The following is a 27439-nucleotide window of genomic DNA, read 5'->3' as shown; positions in this document are numbered from 1 at the left end:
CTCATTATTTCAGTCCTCTCAGCTCTGATAGATCTTACTGTTTCATGAAAAATGTAATCTGAAATGTAAATAAGGGGTTTGATACAAAGTCAGGAAGTAATGAGCAGGCCAGCCACATTGCAGGAATTTTGATTGTAATTACTGACAAAGTGAATTCTGCGTGTCCTGATTTTTTTCCCTCAAGTTGTCTTTGACATGTTCAGACCACAATGACATCTACGGTTTAAATCTGTTAAATAACTGTATAAGGGAATATTTTATAGAAAATGTCATGGACAAGGTAACTGAGGAGCCTTACCAAGGGGAGAAAATGCTAATGATTGCTTCAGGCCTCTTGAAATGTGTAAAATGGGGCTTTTTTGAATGGCAGGAGGGGCACTGGAGTAGTCTTGAGATACATTTTTAAATATGAGACTGTTTTAACTTGTTGGGCTGTTTTATAATAGCTTTTAAGAATAAAATATGTATGTGTGTGTTTGTGGTTTTACCTAGCATGAAATCAGTAATTGTTGGTATTATAAGCAACAGTTTTCCAGTGCTGGATTTTTAGCATGACCTCAGAATTTAAACCAGATGAGAACTCTTAGTTGTTCTTTATAAAATGCAGTCACTGTAGACAGAAGTATCCTTTCAAAACCAGAAAAATCCTTCTGTATTGCTGTATTTTCTGGTTTGGGTTCCTAATAAAAGTTAGTAATGAAGTTAATGTTTTGTAGGTGGAATCCTGTGTTGTTGGGATGTTGTAAACACCATCCATGGCAGGCCACCATGTGCATTTTGGCTGTCCACTGTTTTGAGGATTAATCCCAAGATTAACAGCTCTCCTAGGTTAATTTAAAGACAGGAAGTTTACAGCAGAGATACAAACTTCTATCAGAAATAATTCAGCAAATAGTTGTATAAATATATAGAAAAAGGAAGTAGTAAAACAATCAGTGGAAGGTGGAGGAGGAATTACACAACCTTGGAAAATGTTGTATAAAGTACGTTTTAAAATACTTTTTTCTTTTGAGTAGTGCATCATTTGATTCCTGACTGTTTTAATCTTTATAGCTCATCTGAAAAGGAAAGGAAAAATGCTGTTGTGATGGTTGGTGTTTGTGAGCTGCTCTCAGTGGTATGATGGCTTGTCTGTAATTTGATGAACTATTGTATGTTCAGTTAATTACTCCAGGAATGACTGAGGTATGCGTGCTTGCAAGCTGGTACTTATGCAGATTGCTACTTCTATTCTGCTGGTAATTTTTCTTTCCACTGGCATTGAAACAGTTTATAACGAAACCAACAATCTTTATACATTTATAGATAAACTATAAAACTTTTATGGCAGTCTTTATATAGAAACTAATGGTCTTTCTTGTACAGAGTCTAGGAGCATTGTGCAAACATTGCACACAGGGAAAAATAAAAAGCACTTTCTTTGTGTCATTGAGAGTTGTGTGATTGGAGAGTCGTTACACAGCCTGGCCACTAATGGAGCATAAACCCTGTCTTGGAAAGTCTGTGTGCACTGAGGGGACCGAGCTGCTGGAGCAGGGCTGATTATAATCCAATTGGATATTTCTGAATTGCACATAATACTCTGAGTGTAAACTTTTTACCTTACTGGTTGCATTCACAGTATGATAAAACCTGTCGTAAGAGTAATTTAAAATAGGAGCTGTCCTTTCAGGAGCAGATGAAGAAGGTGGGTGGGAAAGGCTGAGCAGTTAGTCATTTAGAAAGTGTAGAAAAGTGGCTCTGGTGGGTTTTGTCTTTAGGCTGGTGGTTGAAGTAGGGCTGCACATGATCCTATCTGGGAAAGAGCTGAGGTGCAAATGTTGGGTTTCCTGTTGGTGCATCATTGATTGCATTAACTAAACATCTTTTCACTCATGGTGGGTGTCTCGGAAGCTACAGTGCAGGGCAGGAGGGGTAAAAGTGCAGAAAGCAAATAGGAATTAACTGACAATTAATGTTTTGAAGGAGCTCGGGACGCTGCATGATTTTAGCCTGAGAGTACCTCAGGTAGTGTTGGACTCTGGAGCCTGCCTGTGAAAACCATGCTAAAAGCCAGTGTCCAGAAGTCAGAAGAATTCTGAATAGAAATAGAGGAATAATTGGGTTCAAGCTGCTTTCTAAAGCATTTCAGTTCTCTTTCATGAAAAATTTGAATCCATATTGGAAGTTTGCTAAATACAATTTGATTTTTACAGATGATTCAGCGAGTGCAGATATTACTGGCTACAATCATGTGGCCTTTGTTATACAAGAGGTCAGACTAGATGATCATAATGGTCCCTTCTGGTCTTAAAAATCTGTGAATATATGAATAATTTAAAACCTGTCCTGCAAACCCTTATTCGTTGAGGTGGTGATATTAAAATCCTGTGGGACTGCTTGTGTGAGTAAAGGTTGTGGGATCAGGCCTAGAGTGAGTAATCATTATCACTTTTGTTTAAATTTATTGATAAAAGTGTAAAATATTCACTGCAGGTAAAGCTGGGTCTCTTGAAAGTGGGAGATGCTCCAGCAGTATTCTTCTACTTGGGTTTGGTGAGCCAGTCAGTAGCAAAATAGTTTTGGAAGTTGTCTCGTACCAGGCTCCTGAACCATTCAGTTTTATATTGATCAATTCATAAACTATTTCAAAATTATTGTTTAGAGACTTGTAATATGTAGAAAGCATCTTTGTTTTAAGCAGAATATGAAATAACCTTCAAGGCCCTGCCAGTGGGAGTTTGGGCACGTTAAAGCACAGCCAGCTCGTCCCCTGCACGTAAAGCTCCTCCTGGCTCTGGCTGGTGGTGCTGTTTGCAGGGACACGAATTGGGAAGGGCTGTCCCTTGCAGGGGAGGGTTTGTTGGTGATTGATAGGTGACACTCACTGGTATTCACACCCCCAAACCTCGGTGTGTGTCTGGGCAGCAGCGTGGAACTGGTGGCACGCTGTGGGGACAAGCTGGACATTACCTTTGTTAAACCAGGGAAGTCCAAAGTTCTTTCCTTTGCCCTTGGAAAACTTCAGACTCTGAGTTTGGTCGTCTTTGGTCATATCAGCTCTCCTTTCTTCAAGTGAAAACCACTTTCCAGAGCTAATAGATGTTTTTATAGCTCTCAGGTTTTGACCACAATTCTCTCTAACATATTCTCGTATTTGAAAATCTGAAACTTGTAGAAATGCTGATAAATTTGAAAAGCTTTATCCTCTTATAGCCTTCAGTTGTCTGAGGTGATCACTGACTCCATCTCGTCTCTGGAAAATATGTTAGAAAAGTTCTTGTCCTGTGGGCAGGAGTGTCCTCATCATACCCATCATTTTAATCTTTGTTCTTAGGGAATCCTCGAGCCTGAGAAACGAAACCTTGGGAAGTTTCAAAGTTGGTCGGCTGTTGCCCCCTTTGGGATGGTTGTTTAGTTTTGTTACACTCCCTGCCTGCAACAGGCAGCTCTTACCTGGCTGAGGGAGGTGTTAAACAACCTCAAGCAGCTCCTCAGAGAGAGGAGCCCCGTGGGCACAGCAGGGAGGAGCTGAGTCCAGGGCTGCACCCGCTGCTGGTGCTGTGACAGCCGTGTCCTGAGCAGGCTGATGTCACTCTCAGGTGACAACTCTCAAAGTGTTATTCTGCTTTCTTCTAAGTCCGCTGGCACTGATGGGGCAGGTTTCCTCAGTCAGGAATCGGGTGTTTGCTCGTTGTTGGTTTGGATTCCCAGGCCATAGCTTATTCCTGCTGAGGGTGTCACCGATGGGGATTTATGGTATGAAATGACAGAGGGAATTCAGGATTCTCTCTGGTAACCAGTGCAGGAAGAAATTGAAGCCTAGTGTTAATCTCTCACAGTTTTTAATGCTTTGAGATTCCATAAAAGACCTTCTCAGTGAAATTACTTAGTTTTGCAGTGGGAGATGGTAGAATTTCTGTAATATGGAAATAGCAGAAATGTGATCCCAGACACCTCCTGTGCTCAGAGGCAGAGGTTGGTGACCAATCCTTACCTTGTCCTTGTAAACACAAATTCTGCTCTTGGCTTTAAAGTGTTCCAACATTGCAAGTTTCTGCATATCCTTTTTCTTGAGCAAGAGATGGGAGTTGATTTTTAATGATATTTACTATTTGTTGAACTAAGTTGTTTGTTTTTTCTTTTTTCTTTTTTTTTCCTTCTTTTTTTCTTGTTGTTTGTTGATAACATCCTAGGGATTAATTTTTCCTTTAATTCAATTTCCCATCTGTTGTGCCTGGATGTGGCAGAAGTGTATAGGAAAATTTGCACCCAGCTAGAGGAGATTACAATCTTTAAAAAAGTCAAAACTGTTTGTGGGGGTTTTTTCCTACCTCATGAAGAATGAATCTCCTGTTGGGACTGGACTACAGTGCAGATTTATAAAGGTGTAATGTGGTTACATGGGTGGGATTTGCTTTAGGTTTTAATTTCGGTTTGGAGCTCTGGCCCTTCTCTTTTAACATATTATATTTGTGAGAATGAGTTCCTGTGATTTGCATTATCTGACTATAGCAAAGATCAAATCTGGTTGTGTATGTGACTGAAATCTAATTGGAGCAGCGCTGTCACAGTAGTCTGGTGTGATGATAAAGTTTGTATGTGACACACAGAGCTGTTTTTTGGGAGCTGTGGCAGACAGAGCTTCCCAGTATTTCCTTGCCTGTGTTTTGGGGAGGCTGCTCAGTGCACGGGGCAGTGGTGATAGGCAAAGCCTGATCCTGCCCAGTTATGTAAACAGAGCATTTCTTCCGTGCACGTCTTGTTAACTCTCCGCTGCAGACCTTTATTGGTGCTTCTTCAATAATTTGTTTAAACTATGCAGTACAGATTCCTTATTTTAGCACTAAGACTTACAAAGGCTTCTTTTAGCAGCCTTTAATTTCGTACTTATGTATGTGACATAGCCTGTGGCTGTGATCTCTGCTGTGAGTCTGCAGTTGTTTTGGGATGAAAGCAGAAGGCAGCTGGAAACTCAGTAGCTACATCTAGCTGTCTACCTAGAGAAGGCCTTGATTTCGAGTTTATCTAAACAAGCTCGACTAATCCCAACTATCTGGGGGGATCCACTGTCAAAACAAGCAGCATGGCCCTAAGGCAAACACAACCATACAGAAATGAAGGCTGGGACTTCCAATACTCCGATGACTGCATACTGGAGGCTTTTTTTCCTGAAAAGAGAGTAAGAGAGGTACAATTTGCATAATGCCTTTTCATCAGGAACTTTTGGAAAGCTGACAGAGGTCCAGCTTATAGCGCCGTAGCCACAATACAGAGTCTATAGGAGAATCCTTGAATGACCTGACCATATTGAAAGAAAAAATGAAAGCATCGAAGTATAGCCAAGTGAGTGTGGAAAAGAGGGCTGGTGCATTGTCTAACATCTGCTCTACTTCTCGTTAGTTTTGTTCTTCGGTATTCTATGTGGACTTTGGAGAAACCTAAGACAGCCTAACATGAATCCTATAATCTTCCTTCTGAATATTTATGTAGTGTGCCAGCCTCTAAGCTGTCCTTTGCATCTTCCTACTTCCCCCTCATTTTCATGCTCTCAAATGAGGCCAACATTTCAAAAGCTAAATAAATGTTTGTGAATGTTTATAAAAGATTTGCATAAATTTGTCCTTGTTTGACAAAGATCACTTTTTTCTTATGCCAGTTCTGAAATATTTTAAAGGTTTCAGTGCTTGTCTTGACAACAAAGTCCTGCCTGAGAGAACAATGATTGCTGATTAAGTGGGTATGTGCTCGGAGCTGAATAGAGCGATGGAGGCGACGGCTGAAAGGGCCACTCATCTTAAGCCAGAATTATAATATTTAACAAATGCTTACCCAAGGATAGATTTAAAGCTTTGGTTTTGGTGCAGTGTACCTGTGCAACTGACTTCTGGGCTGAGCAGGATGTGATTATCTTTTCACAGCTAATAGTTCTCACCTCATTTCTGCTAAATCTGCAAGTGAAAATACTCCTCCGTTCTAGTCATTAAATGTTTAAAATACATTTAATTGAATCAGTGTTCCAGCTCTCTGCTATTGACACTTCTTACCTTTACCAATTGATCACTGTTTATGCACATAATTGGACCTGATTTTTTTAATGCCTGTTAGTATAATTTTTCAATTCTTTGTGATTTGAGACTGGAACAATTATTCAACGGTTCAACAGCAGCTGTAATATTTATTTTTTTTTAGCTGAAATCTATTTCTCTTAGAGTGAAACTAAATCTTCTTTTACTGAAGGGATTTTTAAAACATTCGTTGAGAAGATCTCTTTGAAAAACTGCTTAAATATTTAGTTCATCTTTACTTTCAGATTTTTTTTTCTACTGGAGAAAAGTAATAGTCGTTCCTGTTCTTTTGTTCTATGAGTTGAGAGGTTGAAGTTGTCATTAAGGCAAAAACTAGAGCTCCTTCTCTGACACAGTTTTTATCACATCTGCTAGGCCTGTGTCCCAGGAGGAGCTGAGCAGAGCCCAGAATTCAGCACAGGCCCATTATCTCCTGGTTTTGCGTGTGTTGTAAAAGGAGTGAGACCTCGGGGAGGCTTGGAGCCTCCTCCCGTGTAATGTCCAAATCAGATTTGAAGGACTGGTGGCAGGAAAGCTTTGGCCTTGGGGTGTGAATTCTAAGAAACAGAGTCACAATTAGGTTTAAAAAATTCAGGGATTTTGAGCTTTATCTTGAAATATGTTTTTAGTAATGCAAGGAGAAAAGTTGCCCATCTGTGCACATATTTTGTACATTTAAAATATTTAAATGCTAGCAGGCCTCAATATGCTTAGGAAATGTTATTTATGTCCTGCTCTTCCTCTTTCCAGGATTGTGGATATGAGTGTTAGGGTTTTGTTTGTTTGTTTGTTTTTAAAAAGCTCTGTCCTGGGAACAATCAGTTACCTCCAAAGAAATGAAGTTATTTTGTATAGCTCTGTTCCCCTTCTCCCCTCAGACTTTGGGAGGAAAACCTTCCCCTACTTCAATGTTTAGAATTGCTCAAAAGAGCTGATGGATTTGTGGAACACAGAACAAATGGATAATCTAGTGCTGTAAAGCTGTATTTGGGTTCCCTCCGTTCTCCCTCCCTGCAGGATCCACAGCTAGAGGTGCAGGCTCTGCTCTGCGTGGGCCTTCCAATTTCATCTGGCTTTTCCTCAGGGTTTCCAGTACAAGTTCCCAACCTGTTGGTTTGTGGTGTGTTGTTTCCCTGCTCTGACTCCTGTGTAAGGATCATACCTTGATCGTTCAGCATTTTTCACAGATCTGGTGTTTTAATTTCTTTTCTATCCAACTTCTCCCTACGCTTCTTGTTCCCCTTTGCATCTCTGGTGTCCCGTGCATCTTTCCAGGAGCAGATACTTTGCAGCAGACTCTTCTCTAGCCCAGCCATTTGCACATCATTTATCAGTGCAGTTTTATTTGATTGCAGCTACACGTGGGATATTTGTTAGTGATGTTCATTTGAGCAGAAGTGATGCAGCCCACTGTATTTAAGAGAATCTAAAGTTGTTCTGTTGATTTGGAAGTGGGAGCATATGATGAAGGGTTTAAAAATAAAAAAGACTTCAGCTACAGCTTGCATATTAAATTCACAAGTGAATGTGCACATTTTTTCAGCATTGTTGATCTTTCTTTACTGTTTGGTTGCAAGAGAGAGCTGGTTTGGGAGAAGAGCCAGGTGTGTGTTGTGTGTATTCCCCAGGCTGGCTTTCCCAGCCTGTCCTGTGTGCAGGAAAGCCTTGCAGAGCCTGCCCCACCTTCCGAGGTGGAGGTGGCACGAAGGGCTGAGCGCAGTGTTCCTGCCTCATTTATTCTGAAAACTTTGCTGCTGAACCCGAACGTAATCAATGAGCTCTGTGTTGTCTCCGATAAGTTATGTACTGGCTTTATTGATCGGGAAGGATTTTAGAAAACCCATGTGGGGTTTCTAATGTCAGCAGTGTTTTGATTATGAAAGGAGTTGGGACCTTGGGACGGGGAGCCAGGTGGTGCCTGTGCTGCAGCCCCCGGTGCCGCGGCTGCGCCGGCTCCCCCGGGGCGCGGTTCATGCCCTGCACTTTAGCTCTGCTCACTGGCTGCTGGAGATGCACTTTCTGCTCATTAAAATGTTAAAAATCAAACTGCATGTAAAAAGATTTGTGAAAATATAAACTTGGGGATTGATCCAGAAAACTGGCGTGTGGTCCCCTGGAGACGCCGGCGGCAGCTCCGGGTAATTCCCGTTCATCAGCTGCCTGTCCTGCATGGCTGGGGGGGCTCTGGTCCTCTTCTTAGGGGCTTCTGCTTTACAGGCATTTATGCAGCTTTTGCTTTAGGAAAATAGCCATAAGGGAATAAAACAAGAAAACAGAATATTGGTACTTCCTCTGTGCTTCATGTTGGGTAAAAAAAAACCATTATAAGATGTTGACATGGAGCAATTCTAGGTTTTGTTTTGTTTTGTCTGAAATCATAAAGAAATGAAGAATTTTCTAGGTCATAAGTTATAACCCACCTATAGAGGTTGGGTAGGACGTTGTGTATGAATGATGTAGGTATTGCTTATCTCTCCAACTGAGAAGTATTTACAGAATTTTTAAGAAAGCAGCATTATATTTAGAGTAACGAGCTTGCAACTTGAGCAAAAATGGGATAGCTCTCCAGTAACTGTTTTTCTTACGTGCAAAAGATCAGCAATTTTGCTAATTAAAAATGAATTCTACATAGAGTATTTATATTCTTCTATTAGTTACCATTGAAAAATAAGTCTGCAGTTAACCTGTGCTGATCTCAGGTTTTTTTGTTTTGAATCGAGCCAGATAAGAACTGGTGTATAATGAATGGCAAATTATGTCCAATGACCTTGCAAATAATAGCAATATCGCTGTAAAATCTTCCTTTAAAAGAGAAGGCAATTGACTGCAGTACTGAGCCAATGTATGGCCTGTTTATGTGAACATTTCCTTTGCTGCATTTAGGAAGCTGAAAATATCAAGGAACAAGTGCAGAGTAAGTTCTGAGTAATGCACTTCTCCAGTGACACAGTGCTGAGGAGATGCTGAATATTTTATTATGTGAATGGTTTTACTTGCAGTTACAGGAATTATTCAAATCATCAAAATAATGGAGAGAATATATTCTGCCATTTTGAGGTGACATGGCTTTGTCTTCTAACACTATTTTATTTCACAATTTTATATATCTATATGATATTTGTTTCTGAAAAAATAAATAACGTCATTATTTTGAGGACAATGTGTATTGATAAGGCCAATAATGATGCAGACACTTTGTTCTCCTGGTATTATAATTTCACAATTTTTGAATTATTTTGTGGGTTGGTTTGTTTGTTTGTTTGTTGGCATTCTGCACTGTAAGATTTCAGTTGTGGCAAAGGACCACTGTGTAATAGTTAAAATTTGTCCAGATGCAGTTTTTGTGCCTGAGCAATTGGAGTTGTTCAGCTTGTGAAAGTCAATGAGATTCTGCACCAGGGGGAACCCGATCATATTAATGAGACCTTTCCTATCAAGGCAATATTTTGTATCAAAATAGAGATTTCTGCAGAGTTTACTCTGCAATCTACATAGCTCCTTTCCAAGTTTCCTGCTGCAATTCAAAGGAGGAGACGTCTTCTCTCTACATGGCATTCTTCAATAGATCCTTTCTTGTTCTTTAAAAACAGGAGGTTGTTAAATAATCTATCAATAAACTGTCAAGAAGTCAAAGTTTCCATATCTGTTTTTGCCTGAAATCCTCAGAACTTGCCACGTTTTAGTTGTCAAGAACCCTCCAAAGCAGAGTGTGAGCAGTTGAGCCTGAAACCACGGCTGAGGATGGGCTGTGCTGGTTTGAATTATGCAGGAGGAACGTGTTCCTGCAAGGGAGTCAATATGTTTTGTGCTTCACTGGAGAGGTGATTAGATTGATGGAGTTTATTTGGGAATGATGGCATTTGGCTTAGAAATAAATGAAGCGAGAAGCGCCTATTTGGTTATTGGTGATAATTTATTGCTATTGGTCAGCAAAGTGTTGATTTTGTCAGAGAGTTTGTTCAGGGTTCAGAAAGCAGAAATAGAATTTACACTTCAGGACCTGAAATACTGAAGGAGAACGAGCAGTGAATTGGTTGTGGTAAAGATCTGCAAACTGAGAGACCCTTATGGTGTCCTGTGGGTTACAGAACTCAGATTTTGAAGATCTAATGGTTTCCTTTTGCCTACAAACACGACTGTTTTGGGACTAATGTGTTGCTGGTTTTGCCTCTTTAGTGACTGTATTTGTTTAATGTTGTAAAGTTGAAAATTATTAATTTATCTGCTCATCCTGTTTTCGCTTTTCATATTCACCCTTTTCTTTGTCTTCACGCTTAAACACTTTTGTGTTTGTGGTGCTGTTTTGCAACTTCTAGAAAATCCTTTGTAGGTTAAACAATCCAAATCAATTTTAATACACATTATTTTAATCACTCTTTTAACTCTGAGGTTTCCTTTCCAATAGCAGTAGGCGAAATGAACCATTCCTGCTCTGGGAGCATTGGCTGCATCTTTTGTTATTTGTGTTGGTGGTGTTGGGAGGTGTTGTGCAGTCCCCAGGCCCTGTTCCTAGGTAACGCCAGAGCCGTGCCAGCAGCAGCGGCGCTGCCAGGCCGGGCCGTGCGGGCCGGTGTCATTCACTGCCATCCATATGGCCAGGGCAGGGACTGTCCCCAGAGAGGTGTTAACACTCACCAGCCCACCCTCCTCCTCCTCTGGGGAGAAGTGCTGCATGGCTCCTGCTGCCTGCCCATGTGTGAGTCTTGATTAATTTTTCATTTTTAATGAAGTTTGATCATGTTTGTTATTTCACGTGATTGACTGCCTGCTACTACTTCCATGTAATTGATAAAGCCCATATTTCTTCATCTGTCTCTTATTTCTTCAGGGCAAAGTTGTGAAATTGTGTGATGTGGTTAATATTAGATTTATTGGTCCCCATAGATGTATAAATTATCTCTTTTTTTTTTCTCTCTCTCTACAGGAAGTTCTACAGACTCTGACCAAGTTTTGTTTCCCCTTCTATGTGGACAGGTATTGTTAGCTTTTCAAACTTTACAGGAAAATAAGCTTGTCAATAAAACCCCTGTAGAAAATAAAAGCCATACCATTCATAGTGTTCTGTCTGTGTGACTGGGACTTAAAGCACCTGAGTGCAAATTACAGTCTCAGAATCACTTTTTCCTGGGGTTTTTATGGGCACCATGAAACAAAAAGAAGTTTTAAAAGTTGGAGTTTTTTGGTGGCAGCACTGTGAGGGCATTTTGTTTCACTTCTGCACAATGCTTGGATGGAAAATGCTTGGGTAGGAATTGTCAAATATGCATAATATTATCAAAGCTTTGTCTGCTTGTGCAGTTTATTTCTTAATTGCCAAAATTTGGGTGGAACAATTAATGAAATGCTTTACATTTAAAGGCCTCTTGATGTGGCTGGTGCTTTACTTGAGAGCTGCTTAAGATGACTTCTTATTTTGGGGAGGGAATTGTAAAGTGAATGTGAGAAGATCTGAGAATATTTACTTCCTGTAATTTAGGAAACTGTAGAACATTTTTAGTTTTGCTTTAACTGTGAGTTATTAGTGATGGTTTCATGTAAAGAACAACAACTGAAATTTTGAAAGGCTGCCCCAGTGCTGATCTCATCTCTGAGCATCATTAATTGGTCAGAATGACTTGTCTTCATCAGCTGAGACACAGAACGTTTGGGCTGAGGGAATTGACCTTCACCGTGATTAAACTGCTGCAAGTCATTTTCTCATTTTAGAATTTGGAATCTCTGCTCATCCTTTTCATTTCCTAAGGGGTGGAAGCAGAGAAACACTCATACATTTTTCTCATGTATTTGTTTCTACTAGAAATATTTATGCTTTCTGTGTGTAGATTTATTGTACCTAGGGGTTTTGTTTGTTTTGTTGTTTTTGGTTTCCCTCGGCAAGATAACATTTTGAAAGCTAGAACACTGAAAACCCATATGGGGTGCAAATGAGAACATAATGAAAAGTGATTCCCATTTCTGGATCCACTTGTTTGTCTGAATATCACAGACTGTCACTGAAAGACTGCAAGCCAATCAGTTTGAATATGAAGGAGACATTGTCACCCAGAACATAGTTAATAATTTCAGGTGGAGAATGGAATTCTCACTCTGGGGGAGGCAGGGCACCCCAGGCTCAGGCTGTGGCAGCTGAGGGAGATGCTCGTGCTCCTTCTCTTCCTGTGACACTGCGCAGTGGTGGCGCTGGGGTTCTGGCTCTCAGTGGCACAGACACTCCGTTCTTTTGACTTTGGTTCTCTTCATGTCTTGTGGGCACTGGTCAGAGCCCAGGGGCTGCCTGGCCGTTCCTGCAGGCAGTGGCCCGGGAGTTCTCTGCTGCTGTGTGGAACGAGGCAGAGGCTGTTGAGCTGCAGGAGTGCAGGGCTGCTCCTTGTCCTGCTCCTGGCAGGGCTGTGTTAGCCAGCTGTAGGTGCTGGGGGGATTTATGGAAGTCACTGCTCCTCCCTGCCCTTTCCTCCAGCCCTAGCTCCTGTCTGCCCCGCTAGAGATGAGATTGATGCTGCTTCCACCCTCTGAGGGGGCTCTGAGTAGACCTTCTGCAAGCAGAGCTGGGAATCTGAAGGGTTGATACTAAAATCTTAGGAAGAACACTTTTAATGTTGGGAAGTTCATCCTTCCCTGTGAAGAACTGGCACCGAAACTTGAGCAGGACCCATCAGCAAGGTTCCATTTCTCCAGTCACGTGAATGCAGGACTCTAGGTTTGCTCTGGAGGAACTCACCAGCTTGTCTGAGTTGTTTAATAAACAAGCTTCTCCCTGCTGCTAATGAAACATGTTTTTTCCCCCTGTTCCATAATTTTAATTGTCAGCTCAAGTGCTATTTCTCACACACACTCTGCTCTCAACCTTGTTAAAATTAAGCATATAATCCCCTTTTAAAACACCATACTAAAATCACCATAGTAACATTACATCCAAGCTTTGCAGATAAAACACACCACCAGTGAGGGATTTTTGGGTATCCCCAGCAGCTCAGTGTGGTTTATGGGAGTAGTTGCTCTGCTGACATTTAGATTTCAGGAGGATGATAGTACTTACACTGGCTAATTCTCAGACTGCTGGAATGCTTTAAATATCTTTTTGTTCATCTTCACCATTGAATGTTTTTCCTTCCCTGTTTGGAATCCACTGAAGGATTCTTCTTTCTAAGCTGGACAGTGACATCTTTCCCATTTGGATCCAGCTTTTATTTCTGCAAGTCTGTTTTTCCTTTGTTTCCTCTAGGCACTAAGTGTGTACTCTCCCACAAAAATTGGTTTTTTGCATGTGGCATCATAAAAGAGAATATTTTAAGGCCTGTGACTGTTAGTTAAATGGCCTTGAATTTACCAGGATATTTGTTGCAGTTGGTAGGAGTGACTTGTAAAGCTGCATGTCAGTACAAGTCAGATTTCTCAGTTCTCAGAAAACCTAAAAAACCCCTAGAACATGACCTGAAATAAGTCTTAAGTTCCTATAATTAGAAATATTTGGGGTTATATGAGAGAACATGGGGTTGGTTGCTGGTTGATAGTCAGAACCATTTTCTTTTAAAGATAAACTCATTATTAGTATCCTCCCACACTTAAAAATGGGAAAAAAATACCACTACACCCCCCCTCCTCCCTCATCCAGCATATTTAAGGTTCTGGAGGGTGCATACTTTTTATACTTTTCTCAAAAAAACTCTGCTGAAAGAGGAAATGTTATAGGTTCAATGACTTGGATGTGATACTTGACACAGAGTTGGCTGAGCAGTAATTTTTCTCTCTCTCTCTGTTTGCAGCCATGCCATTAACCAAGTTGGGCAGAACTTCACGTTTGTGCTCACAGACATTGACAGCAAGCAGAGGTTCGGGTTCTGTCGCTTATCCTCGGGGGCCAAGAGCTGCTTCTGTATCCTGAGGTGGGTCTGTGCTTCAGCTTCTGCCTGCTGCAGCAGAGCTGGACTTTGCAGCTGCACTGCAATTCCCAGTCCCAGCTGTTCAGAATGGTTTCCCTATCTGGTCCTCAGAGTCACTGCTCTTGTGCACAAGTGGTGCAAAATGCCTTGCACTTGGAGTTCCTCTGTAGATAACTGCATTTGTTTGCAGTCAGTGTTCTGGAGTTAACAACGTGGAAAAATCTCTTTGCAGTAATTTGATATGACATAGCATGATGGCAGCTGTTATCTTTAGCTGTCACAGCTGATCTTGTTAAGACATTTTGTGGACATTTGTACATGCAAGTTTTATTAACAAAACATCTGTTGGTAACTGAGAGAATGTCACTGATGCTCTCCCCAGCCCCAAAGTTTGTATGTGTGAACTTTCCTCTGTCCTGTTGAGGGTTTTGAGAAGTTTGGCATAATAAAGACTGTCAGTGGAAGCTGGAACTGCGCATTTCACAGAAAATGGGCCAGGAGGCTCTATCAGAGTAGTTTTTGATAACCTCCCACAACCATGTTGGAATACAGTCCAGAATTTTTTATTTATATTTGCTGCAGGAAATGATGCCAGTAAAATCAATGTTGATGTCTACCAATATTTTAGTTCCATTAAGAATTTCCATGGATTTAAGATTCTCATGCGGCAAATGGAAATGAAAATCTGATTTTCATTTGTCTTGTTTTAAACAAATCCAAGAATTGCCTGTCTTCTACTTTCTGCTTTTTGTGTGTTCACGAGGAATTGGAAGTTCAGGAGCAGTAGCCCAGGTAAAGGCAGCACAGAGGTGGCTGAGGGCAGGGAGGTGACACAGCTGGAGCTGAGGTGTGACACTGCTCTGGGAGCAGCTGGACACCTCTGTCAGGGCCATCCCTGGCTGGCTTTGCACAGACACAACCAGGGTGAGCTCAGAGAACTCCTCTTTGTCTGTGTGGGGCACCTGAGAGCGGGACCTGCCTGTGTCTGGCTGGATGTGCCCTCTGCAGCCTTCCAGGGGGACATTGCAAAACACGGGGTCACCTCTCCTCGCAGGGGGCTGCACACAGAAGTGCCATGGAATGGGAACACCAATATTTGGAGAAGTTGTAGTGAGATCTGCCCACATCCCTGATGAATTGCGTGGGAGGCAGAGTGGCAGGTGTTTGCTCAGTGTCTCCGTTCTGCCGTGGCTGCAGCAGACACTGCAGCTATTATTGCCTCTGGCAGTCCAGCAGCAGGGGCTGGATCCTGCAGGAAGGTGATTCCCAGCCCTTCCCACGGAGCTCTCCCCTCTGCAGTCAGGTGCTGATTCCCTCTGCTTACAGAGGGTAACTTTGCCTCATTAATTTCAAATTAAAGGAGAAACACGGTTTTAAAAAGAAAATCTGAATGAGGAAGAGTCTGGGTCCCTTCTTGATCCCTCCTGGATAAGAGTTCTTTGCTGTCAGCTCCCTTATGTTGAGGGAGTGCCAAGAAGAAATGGAGGAGTTCTGTTGTAGTTAAATGCCTTCTGCTTCAACTCATAACCAAAAAAATCAACCACAATGGATGAATTGGGACTCTTCTCTTCCTTCCTGTTGCTTCCTTCTCCTGTGCACTGATGAGAAAAAAAAGTTCATCATTAATGCAACTTCATGCAAGTTTTAGAGGATAATAGGCGGTGGAAATCAGCAATACATGAAATCACTTCCTCCATTCCCAGGACTGCAGCTCCCATTGTTGATGAGAATGTTCTCAGTGTCCTTTATGTACTAAAGGATGGTGCATGGTAAATGGTGGGGGAAGACATGCTGAAAAATGGGAGAACAGTAAGTAAAAGCAAAGGGGGATGAAAAGAATGCTTGTTTAATTGTTTTTAAATTACAGATTGGATGGCAGCAAGCTTCAAGTATTCCTTGCTATGCTCAGCAACAATATAAGAACTGAGTGATGGTGATTACTAAAGATGATATTCACGGGCTTATCAGGGATTTTATGGGTCTGGCCATGGTAAAATGGTTTGGAGATGGAAAATCATCACATGTTTAGATTAGTTATTGAAGAGGAAGAGCAGAAAAGAGAAATTCTTTTTAGTCAGAGATTGTTTAAGGAAATTCTGCAATGCTCTGGACGCAAAGTTGGAAGCTGACCCCGTACTGGAGGCCAGAACTCAGGGTCTGAACTTGAGCTTTGAAGTGACCCAGAGGCCTTTTCCTGTGGATGCAGAGCACAGTGAGGCGCCTCTTGGAGTTCAGTGGCAGCGGGGTTATCCTGTGGCCAGCAGAGGCAATTCCCTTTGGCAGGGAGCTGCTGTGACTGTTTCCACCAATACTGCTTAGAAACCTGAGGTAGACCACAGCGTTCCTCCTGCTGCAGTAGCTCACACAGATGGATGAACTCTCGGAGAACTTTGAAGCCTGCTTTCCCGGCTGTTCTGTGCTTCTCCTCCATGCAGAGCCCCTCTGTTCAGTGTCACACCTGCCTCTTTTCCTCGGGTTCCTCTTCCCTGCCCCGCGTTTGTCGCTCCAGGTGACCCCGAGCGGCTGCGCTGCGGCGCGGCGCCAGCAGAGGGCGCGGGGGGCGCAGGTACGGCCCAGGTGAGGGCAGGGCCCAGGTGAGGGCAGAGCCCGCAGGGTTCGGGGTGAGCCCAGGTGAGGGCAGAGCCCAGGTGAGGGCAGAGCCCAGGTGAGGGCAGGGCCCGCGGGGTTCGGGGTGAGCCCGCAGGGTTCGGGGTGAGCCCAGGTGAGGGCAGAGCCCAGGTGAGGGCAGAGCCCGCAGGGTTCGGGGTGAGCCCAGGTGAGGGCAGAGCCCGCGGGGTTCGGGGTGAGCCCGCGGGGTTCGGGGCGAGCCCAGGTGAGGGCAGAGCCCGCGGGGTTCGGGGTGAGCCCAGGTGAGGGCAGGGCCCGCGGGGTTCGGGGTGAGCCCAGGTGAGGGCAGAGCCCGCAGGGTTCGGGGTGAGCCCAGGTGAGGGCAGAGCCCGCGGGGTTCGGGGTGAGCCCAGGTGAGGGCAGAGCCCGCAGGGTTCAGGGTGAGCCCGCAGGGTTCGGGGTGAGCCCAGGTGAGGGCAGGGCCCAGGTGAGGGCAGGGCCCGCGGGGTTCGGGGTGAGCCCAGGTGAGTTCTCATGGCTCACACCGACATCTCCCAGGGAAACTGGAATTCCAAACTTCCTTTTTCAGTGAAATATGGTATGGAACTTAAAATGTGCTTTTGAATTTTTTTCTTTACAATAGAGTCAAAGCTGATGTCCAGTCATCAAATTGTGTGCTCTAATTTGGGAATTTCACACCCAGTTGTCTTTTTTTTCTAAGACTTTATTTAAGGATTTCACAATTTCAGCTGCAATGGGATAAATCATAATTGTTATACATGAAGAGGCTGAATTTTTATTGTTTCACTCTAGTTTCGCATCAGATTTCATGGGGGTTTTTTGAGGGAGAACAGTATAGATAGTTCTGATTTAGTGAAGAACTCTGGTCTTTTATTTAAAAAGAAAACAAAAGCAAACCCAAGTTTGTGTAGTTTTGCTTTGGTTCACAAACTTCCTGGGCAAAGTTACTGGTTTGCAAAGGTCCCATGTGCAACTGAATTTTACTGAATTTGAAGTTTTTGTTGGGTTACTCAGGTTTTGTACCCAAACTGAAATCATTCTTTTGAAGTGAAATGCAGAAACATTTGTGTGGAAATCCCTCTTGGCCAAAATAGCTGAGCTCTGCACCACTCTTTTACTAAGATAAAAAGAAATGAATCCATAATAGTTTGTGACAGATGGCAGAAAATGTAACTAACTGAATGTGATTCTGTATGGAGTTATTTGAGGTTTTTGGTGTGATTTGTTGTGAGTTCCTCTCCTCCCCCCTTTCCTTCCCTTTGATTGCAGTCTTTGTCCATTTATTCTTAGGACAGAATAAGATTTCTGAGCAGGGGCCTCTCTTGTGGTGCAAAGTGAGAATTGTTTTTAATTGAGCAGAAACATGTGGAAGGATCAGGAATATCTCAAGGGATTACAGAAAAATTCCAAATTTGTACTACTTACAGCTTGTGTTTAGAGCGGGGTCTGCTGGGAATAAATGTTAGTTAGTGTGACCTGTGACCTTAAAAACTGTTGACATGGATTTCAGCCAGAAACTGGCCACAGAACTCCTTTGTTAGGCTCATTCATAGCTCCTTGAAAACTCCAGTCAGTGAAAGTTGCCAGCTCAAATCTAAGGAAAGCAGAGCCCTTTTTTTCCCTTTTTTTTCTTTTTTTTTTTCCCATGCTTTGGAAACAGTGGCCGCCCCTTAACCAGCAAGACTTCTTTAATAGGGCTGCAGGGCCGGGCCCTGATTGGAACTGACAGCTTCCTGGCCCGGGCGTGCCAACTGGCAGGGCCCTGAGCCATGGGACAGACGGACGGACGGACAGAGAGACAGAGAGACAGAGACAGACTGCACCGGGGCTGTGCTGCCCTGCCCAGAGCCCGGGCAGCGCGCACGGCCCCCGGGACCGGCCGGGAGAGGGACCAGCCCAAAGTCCTGGGACCGGCTGGGAGAGGGACCAGCCCCACAGCCCCGGGACCGGCTGGGAGAGGGACCAGCCCCACAGCCCCGGGACCGGCTGGGAGAGGGACCAGCCCCACAGCCCCGGGACCGGCCGGGAGAGGGACCGGCCCAGAGCCCCCGGGACCAGCCCAGAGGCCCCAGGACCAGCCCCAGAGCCCCCGGGACTGGCCCAGAGCCCCCGGGACTGGCTGGGAGAGGGACTGGCCCAAAGTCCCGGGACCGGCCCCACAGCCCCCGGGACCGGCCCAGAGCCCCCGGGACCAGCTGGGGAGAGTCCATCTTCACAACCCAGCTGGGGTCGGTCCAGCCCCACAACCCTGCTGAGGGAGAGGGCTCAGCCCCACAGCCCTGCTGGGGAAGAAAAAATCCCAGCCCCACAGCCCTGCTGGTCCCTGCTCTGGAGGAGTGTTTGTGGTGGGGCTTGTTTTATAGTAATAGTCCTGCTGTTTTCTAGAATTTTCCCTTTTCATTGATTTGGCCAAAATCAATGTTTTGCTTCCATATGTATCTGTATGATTCTTTGAAGCCTTGCAGAAGATGTTTGGTAATGGCTGGAAATGCTTGGAACGCTTTTTGGACAGTCTGTTTGGTCCTTGAGGTGTATCGACCCTGGAATCCCTGTTCTACTTAAAATGCTTGGGAGATGAAAGTAAATGGCAAACTGCTTCTGTTAGACATGGCAAAGGCCACCAAATACATGTATAAATCATGGGCAATTGGATCTCTGATTCAGCACTACAACACAATTGTACCTAATGAAAATGTTGCTGTTGAGCCTCTGATGCCTTCATAGATCTTTTTTCGTTATTATTTTTTTAGCAGTGGCTTCAGCGCTTGCACTGGCTGTCGGTGAGAGCTGGAGAGCAGAGATTGCTCAGTTCCTTTGCATGGCCTTACAGAGAAAAGAGGAGAGGGCAGGCAGGACTCTGAGCTGCAGCCTGACCTTCTGTCACAGAAACTGGAATTTCTTACGAGCTGTAACTGTAGCAGACCAAGGCGACTTTGGTGACAGGAAACTGAGCTGAAGTGGCTCAGAAACGTGCGAACGCCCCGAGGGCGTGTGCAGGGCCGGAGGGGCTCCGGGTGCTGCAGGCATTCTGCCTTAACTTGACATGTTTATAAAACAGTTTACATCTCAAAAGTTTAGGGGTTTTACCCCTGCTGATTCTCTTAAACAGACACTGGCTCTTATTTTAAGTTGCTTGTCAGAATATGTATGGAAAAGTGATGAACCTAGTGAAGAGGGAGCTTGACATCAATTAAATTTAGCTATCTGCTTTGTGTTTCTTCTTCCTGATACGCTGTCTCCAGTATAGCTTTTCCAAACTTCCTGTGGTTTTTCCATTATTGTCCTTACAAGTTTCACAAGATAGAGATGAGCTGCTTGAAACTACTGTTCCAGGAAAAGAATAGAATTTTGTATTACATCTGCTCATTTGTTGTCTTCCATTTTCATCTCTGCCACTAACCATTTTGTAGACTCTACAAACTTCTTCCAGAAAGTCTGTAAGGCCTTCTCTTGCTCAAGTATCTTTAAATAAGAAAATTGTAATTGAAATAAGCTAATAATGCCTTGTGGCTGGAGTAGGGGATTTGAAGTCTTTGCTGCAGAAGCTTTACTCTGTGTGATCAGCTGGTGATGATGTTTGAACCAGGTCTCCTCTGTTTCTCTCATTTTTTTCTCTTTCTGTCCACTAGAAAGAGAAATTATCTATGTCCATCTAGTGAGTTTGAAGTTTTATCTGCAGGCATGGGTGGCTGCACTCAGATGCTGAGCTCATAAGGAGATATTTGGGTGATATTAGGAAGATGTTTTTTCCCTCAGAACATCTAGATAAACTGGACTGCTCATGAGTAAATGCAGCCATGAGCTGTACAAAAAAAGGTACATCCTGGGAAGTACTGATATTGGAAATAAATAGTAAAAGTCAAATTTTCAATAGTCAAACTTTAGTCTCTCCCTACTTGTAAATCATGGGTTGCAAAGAATGCCCATAGGGTGCCTGGCATTGCAGTAAAGATGCTGATTTTGTGTTTCACTATCTATGTGCATATACACACCATTATTCCTAGTTGAAAGTTGAAGTGCTGTCCTTTAACTCCAGTGCTTCTTTATTTCTGTGTTGATTCTGCTGAGGCCGAGCTGTGTGCTTGCATTAATGTTGTAGCAGGATGAAGTTATCCCGCTTGCGAGTCAGCAGCAGCCAGCAGTGCAGGGAGTTGTTTACAGGAGCCCGTGGACTGTGCCTTTCTGTGGAAGCATTCAAGCAGCAAGGCCTGCACAGTCTGTTTGGCACAGTAGCCGCTCTCAGCTGGCCCCGTGCCCTCCTGCTGCTCGGCAGGGCAGAGGATGTGCCAGATCCCGCCTTGTGCCGAGCAGAGCCTGCCTGCAAATCTGCTTGTCGTTAGCCTGGGGCCTTTTGGCAGCACTCTGCAGCCCATTGATTTAGTTGCAATCCTTTTTCCTTAATATTTTCCATCTGGCCAACAGTGACCTGTAACGACAGACACAAAACAGAGTTTGAATTATGAGCAGCGTAATTGTGCAAATGCTTCCAAATCTCGCTCTAGAACCTGCGCCGATGGGCGCCGCGGCCGCAGGGGTTTGTTCCAAGGGCTGGGGCCACAGGAGAAGCCTTGGAGCTCTGGAGTCGAGCTCTGTCCTGGAGAAATGTGCATTCCAGTTCAGCTCAGAGTGTGTCACACTCCTGCTGTTCCTTGCTTTCTCTTGGTCCTGGGCTGGGGCGCAGCTCCCGCAGCCTCAGCTCGCTCACACTCCCCTGCACGCCCTGCCAGGGCCAAACCCTCCTGTGGGGCCCTGAGCCTGCAGGAGAGAGGGAGCCTGGGGCAGGGCTGGGGCAGGCAGGGCAGAGCTGAGAATGGAAACACTCCAGGACACGCAGCAGCAGGTTTGGGGCCCTGCACTGCCAGGGGTGCTCCGAGCTCCCACCTGCAGCCTGTGCTTTCCAGAGGGAGCTGCTGCCACAGCTGGGCTGTTTGTCAGCTCTGCCAGTTCGGGACAACCAGAATTACTGCTTCCAGTGACAGTGACCCCAAACACTTCTTCTGTGTCTTTAAAGTTGGTGTCCCTGAAGAAACTCTGTGAACTTGCGCAGTTCCACACATTCCCGCAGTCCTGCAAGCTTCTCCTCTTCCCTCTACATTGCCAATCCAGGGAATACTAATTTAACTGACTTTTACTAAATGTGAGGAGTAGTGAAGCTGCGTCATAGAAGTTTTATTGCAGATTTTGTTGAAGCTTTAGTCTTGACTGCAAGTCAAAACACTTTTGTGAAATATCAATGAGAAGGATCACAACAAAAATGTCAAGTGTTAGTAATATATCACTACTGGTGCAATTGGATAAAGCTGATAGTAGTGCATTCAGTCCAGCTACTTCACTGGTCTTGCCTTCTGACCAGAAACCAATTTTACTTAATTAATTAGGCCTTCATGTTGCGCCTTCTTTCATTGCTGAACAACTGTAACAGAAGTAATTAAATCATGTCGCTTTTTATTACCTTTGGCCCTGGCTGGCTGGCTTGGAAACTTCATCTTAGAGCTAATACAAACTGAATTAGTGCATCACCTTGGGGAAAACCCCCTCCCTGGCATCAAAAAGGCAGGGAGGAAGTAGTTAAAGTGCAAGATGGATAGATGCTCTCTTCCACAAATGGATCACTTTTGGGCTGCTGTCTGAAGGCTTACAAATGCATCTGTCAGGAGCAGAGCATCCTGTCCCTGCTGACAGATGTGTACAACATTCCCAGAGATTACATGGCAGCTTCCTCCCTCCAAACCGGGGCTGTGGCAGAGCCCTCGGGTTATGCAGAGGTAATTGGAGACGCTGGGACTGCTCCAGAGGTGGAAGTGCCCAGAAAAGCTGCTCCAGTACCTTGTACATGTTGTTCCAGCAGGAGCCGTGATGTTCACTGTGATCAGGGAGAGGCTGTGTGGCACTTCCTAGAGGCAGAGTTCCCTGGGCTGTGCAGGGAGCCCAAATAAAGCCCTCATTTGTGACCCCGGCTGGTTATGAACGTGCTTGATAAGGGACAGATCTTCCTCCACGCTGAGCATTACCTGCACTAACTGTCCTCAGTGGTTTAGAATTTATTAGGGCTTGAATATGCAGAGAATAAAATGATTGTGGGTAGTTTCCTGGTTTAATCATTTGCTTAAGCTGATGGTTAGACAAGAAGTCTCATAAATAAAAATTGGGCTTACTGGCCAGGAAAGACTTTTCTGTTAATTAATGTGTCATACATTTTCAGAAATTCTGTGGATAGGTTCATCAGTGGTATTTCTGCAGGTGAAGATCAAGTGCTGTCATTCTGTGTGCTTATTTTTACATCTGAATGTTTGCTGTGAATCCCAAACCTTTGTTCACAGTGGTTATAAACAATCTGAGCTCAAATATCAGACTCTGACTTGATCTTTGTAGCCTTCCTATTGACATCTTGCTCTGCAAGTGCTTGTTTGCTGTAAGTAAGGTGATTTTTACATGCCTAGCCCAGTTCCTTGCATTCTCAAATTATCACCACAGCGCTGACATAATCATGAATTTTTCAGTTGGCTCTTTCAGCTCTGCTTGGGTTTGAGTTTAACTTTTATGACTTCCTACCAACTTTGCTTATTATTAGGAGCCATGTGTACTCCCTCTGAGCGTGTGAATATTTCTTCACTGTGATGAAGCTCCCTCCCTGTGAAGGGAACTGTAAAACCTCTTGCTTCACTTAACTTTGCTTTTTGCCAGTAGGGAACACAAGTGGTCTGGGGAATGCAGAAGAGAAATACATGTAATTGATTTCTCCTCATTCCCTACCCCAAAGTTCTCTGTAACTCATTTGCCAAAATGCAAGGATTCACCATCGTGTCTCAGAACTCACACACAGATATCACAAATACACACCTGATGCTCAGCTTTGACTTTTCAACACGTGGCAAATCCCTTCAGCAGCCAAGCACAGCTGGCTGCTGTGCAGCACAGCTCTTGAACACAGAGATGTGTAAAATTCTTCTGTATGAGGCAAAGCGAGTCCCCGGGCAGGTGCAAAGGAGAGCCCCTTTATTGCAAAAACCAGGCCTTTTAAAGCTGTTAGCCATCATCAATGACATAGTTTTAAATCATAACAAACATAATTCAACCAACACTGTACACGACAATGTGAACATGGAATGGTGCTACAGCTTGCTTTTCTGCCTCCAGTTCAGCTGAGTCCCATGACTGGGGCACGCTCCCAGGTCCTCTTCTACTCAGCTGGAGCAGCAAGTCTGAGCAATGGTTTTACCAGGGCAGCAAGGCTTTTATTTTATAAGGCATTACCTATATGCAACATTTTCTTCCCTTCAGGAATTTATCTGCATTACAGATGGTGCCACAAACGCTGTCCCCGAGCGGCTTTGGAGCTCACTGCAGCACGTGCCAGAGCACGGGGCCTGGTGGCTGGGAGGGAGCACTTTTGATTTATAATAAAAAGTTCAGAATGCTACTGAAATTTCAGCTGAAACTTAGTACTAGAGGGCATAGCTTGACAAGCACATATGATTGGAGTCAGTAATGAAAAGGAGCTGTTTCTCTGGTCAAGGAAAAAGGGTTAATTTGCATTGGGATGAAAAGGCTGTTCAGGATCTACTATTTCAACCTGTGATAGACTTAACAGCAGGCTTTGATCCCCAAATGAAATGTGATGGATTTCAACTGATGCCAGATGTCTCAAACCTAGTGGGATCTCTGATTGTCTGCCACATCTAGAATTCTCTCTTCCAGCACTTTCATGTGTGCTTTTAAACGTGGTTTGAGAAGAGAGATTCCTTGACAAGCTAAGCCTTTGGAATCCTCTCTCTGTGTTGTCACTTCGGTGGGGATCTTGAGGCTCTCATGCTGCCTAGTGCATCCTGCTTTTTAAAATCCAGCTTCATGTGCTGCTCTAACTCCTTCACAACCAATTTTTTTTAAGTCCAGATAATTCAGAGCCAGTATAATCTGTAACTTTTCTCAGTTTAAGGCTGTTCTCTAATTCTTCATATCTGTTATTTAGAGCATTTTACCCTGTCTGGGTAAAACCATTGGTGAGTGTTTCTGTTGGTGTTGAAGGAATGTAATTGTTGACTTTTTTACTCCAAGGATATCTTGTTGCATTTCATAAATCTCACTATAAAGTGCCAAGCCCTTCAGCGTGCCCTTCTTCTCACCCAGTGGCCTTTCTGGGATATCCTTTGCCCGTGGGTTTAAGAAGAGCATACAGTCACAATTGTCAGTGTGTGCTGTAAATGCAAACAAATGTTTTTCTTCTTTTTCTAATGTACCTTTATTTCCTGTCACTCCTTCAGTCCTTTGCTCTCAAACGTGCTTGAAGTTTCTTTGTTGCTCTTTAACTGAAATACTCCAAAGATCTACAAGTTTCTCTTCTGAAAAGGAATGAGACACCTTATGATTGTGAATTATCTACATGAGGGTAAGGAGACAGTCCCAAAACAGACCAGACTGCAAAGATACTTCTGGAATAAATGGAACACAAAATAGTCTATCATAAAGTTAAATAAGCTTTCTGAAATGTAAGAGTGATTAGTAATTCACAAGGAGAAAGCTTGACTACTGAACATACTTCAAATATTGCACATTCTAGGCTGTGCTGTGTCTGTGTCCCTTGTAGGGAGCAGAGGGGGACGGCCTTGGGAGCCAGAGGTGTGGGGTTCCTGCTCCCCCGGGTGAGCTGGAGTGCTCCAGGCTCCTACAACCCATTGGTTTCAGATGAAATGTTTTCCAGTGAAAGTCCAAGGCACGTTTACTTTTCGGACTGTAAAATGAAGTTGTGTTGTCCCTTCTCTGTGAGAGGCCGGGAGGTGGCAGTGGGTGCTGCACACGCTCGTGCTGAACTCCTCTGAATTCCTTCTGTTGACAGAAATTCCACAGTGCAGCTGCACTGGACTCTTTTCCCCCAAGGTTTCAGGGTGACCACAAAGAGCCCAGGGCAGGGTGACAGCTTTGTCTCAGCCTGCAGTTCCCGCTGCCATGTCCCAATTAGATGGCAGTGCACGAACAGAAGCCTCTCTGAATGGGCATCTCGGGCTGCCCTGGCACTTCTTAGCTCGACTGAAATGTAAAATCGTTACATCATAAATGTCTTTGTAGCAGTTTTCTGGCTCTGTGTTTTTCTGGGGGCGTTCAGCTGCCTTGAGCCTCTCTGAGCTGCAGCTCCGGGGCCACAGGAGCTCTTTGGGAAGGGCTGGGCCCAGTGCGGGCATTTAGGGAATTTGGGAGGCTTTGTGCAAGGCCCTTGCTGGAACTTCTCAGACACGGTCACACTGTGCAGGAGAACAGCAAAGGGAGTGTTTAATTGACTGTTATTGTTAATACACAATGGCAAGGCAGCAAAGGAAGCACGTGCTGTTGACAATTATTTATTAAGATGCTCCATAAGAAGAGATCCGGTTCTGTGGGGTTTAGTACTTCTGAAATATGTAATGAGTCATGATTAAGCTACATGAAACTGAGTCATGGAATGATCATCATGGGTAATAATCAAGGGGAAGTTTGTTATGAAATCAGGGGAAATGCAGGAAGAAAAGAAATCCTGTGGGAGCCAGGAGAGGCCAGGGCGCCGCTGGCTTTGTGCACTGGCAGGGGCACTTACAGTGGGGCAGTGCAAGAAATAAATAAATGAATAAATAAAAAGCTGGTGTTCACAGGAGGCCGTGGGCTGCTCCCGGGGAAGGTGAGGCCGATCTCCTCCGCATGCACGGGGGTTGCTATGGAGATTTGGGGTGTGAGGAGGTGTCAGCAGAGCGAGTCTGGGGCAGGGAATAGCGAGGCACCGGGGTGTGGGGAGGACACGGGGACACACAAACTGCTGAAATGAGAATTTAGCCTGCAGAAATTCCCAAAGGAGCCCAGGGATGCCTTGGCTCTTTCAAATACATTTTGTAAAGATGCTGGAAACACTGGGTGATGGAAGGAAAAGACGGTGGGAAAAAGAATTTAATTGTGTATTCCTACAAGGAAAATAACAACATGTGGAGAGTCATCCCTCTCTTGATCACAGGAATGGGGTTAGTTTTAAAAATCTGTAGTTTGATGTCATTTTACTTCATCTTAACTGTTAGAAATAATTATAAAGAGAAAGGAATACTTTTAATGAAGGGAAGGAAAAGGCGCTTTGATAATGTGTTTTTGCTATTTAAAATGTTTGCATAAAACCCTTGAAGAGCACTGTGGCTTGGCAAACATAGCTTTGTTCAACATTAGAACCATTGCTAACCTAAAATAGAAGGGGATTCCAGGATTAGGAATATTGCTGATTGAGAATCATTAGTTGCTCAGTACAGGAGGATGGAAAGAAGCAATATTGGGTTTAAGTTTAAATTGCAGAGTTTTATCTTCAAATGCAAGAAGTCCTAAGATAACTACTCACCAAGAGACTGGAGTAGTTTTTGATATGTTTTCCATCCTTGCATTTTTTCCAACACAGTGTTGGAATTATCCACAAAGATCCCTCTGAGTTCCTGCTGAGGATCTGTCGTTTGTCCTGCAGGTATTGACAGGCACTGTGAGTCAGAAATGTGTTCTGCTTTACCAGGAACCTTCACTGGGTTCATACATTGAAATGAAAAATGGCAGTAATAGTAATAATAGTAATAATAATAATAAATTCCATCTGTTTTTTTCAATTTTCTGAATCTTCCTTGGGATTTTCGGCTCTCTGCTGACTGTGCTGGAGTTCTGCTGTTGGTTACAGGGGTGGTGTGGGGGGCACACAGGGAGAGCAGCAGCTCCCGTGGCACAGGTCACTCCTGTGCCAGTGTCACCCTGCTGGGCCCCGTGGTGACCTCCCTGCCACAGCCAAGGACCTGGGCACGAGGGGGGAATGATTATTTGTTATTATCTGTTCTTCAGAGTCTGGAACTGAGGCACTGGGTATTTTAGTGGCACATGCAGGAGCAGTGCTGGCAGGAGATGCATTTGGCCTGAATTTCCTCTTCCTTACACTCCTGT

At 44.1% G+C, this 27439-nt stretch overlaps 1 protein-coding gene across 8 annotated transcripts in view; it reads left to right on the top strand.

Annotated features, from left to right (window-relative positions):
- Positions 1–27439, top strand: part of DENND1A (DENN domain containing 1A) — a 146068-nt gene that overhangs the window by 31328 nt on the left and 87301 nt on the right. For all 8 annotated transcript variants that reach the window (XM_063409884.1, XM_063409887.1, XM_063409888.1 and 5 more), the window contains 2 exons: positions 10972–11021; positions 13811–13930. In XM_063409884.1, the coding sequence (XP_063265954.1) occupies positions 10972–11021; positions 13811–13930 (170 nt within the window). The remainder of the gene's footprint in view (positions 1–10971; positions 11022–13810; positions 13931–27439) is intronic.

Source organism: Prinia subflava, chromosome 12 (genome assembly GCF_021018805.1).
Source record: "Prinia subflava isolate CZ2003 ecotype Zambia chromosome 12, Cam_Psub_1.2, whole genome shotgun sequence".
Classification (NCBI taxonomy): Eukaryota; Metazoa; Chordata; class Aves; order Passeriformes; family Cisticolidae; genus Prinia; species Prinia subflava.
Note: the sequence above shows the minus strand (reverse complement) of the source record. Positions and strands in the feature narration are given on the sequence as shown.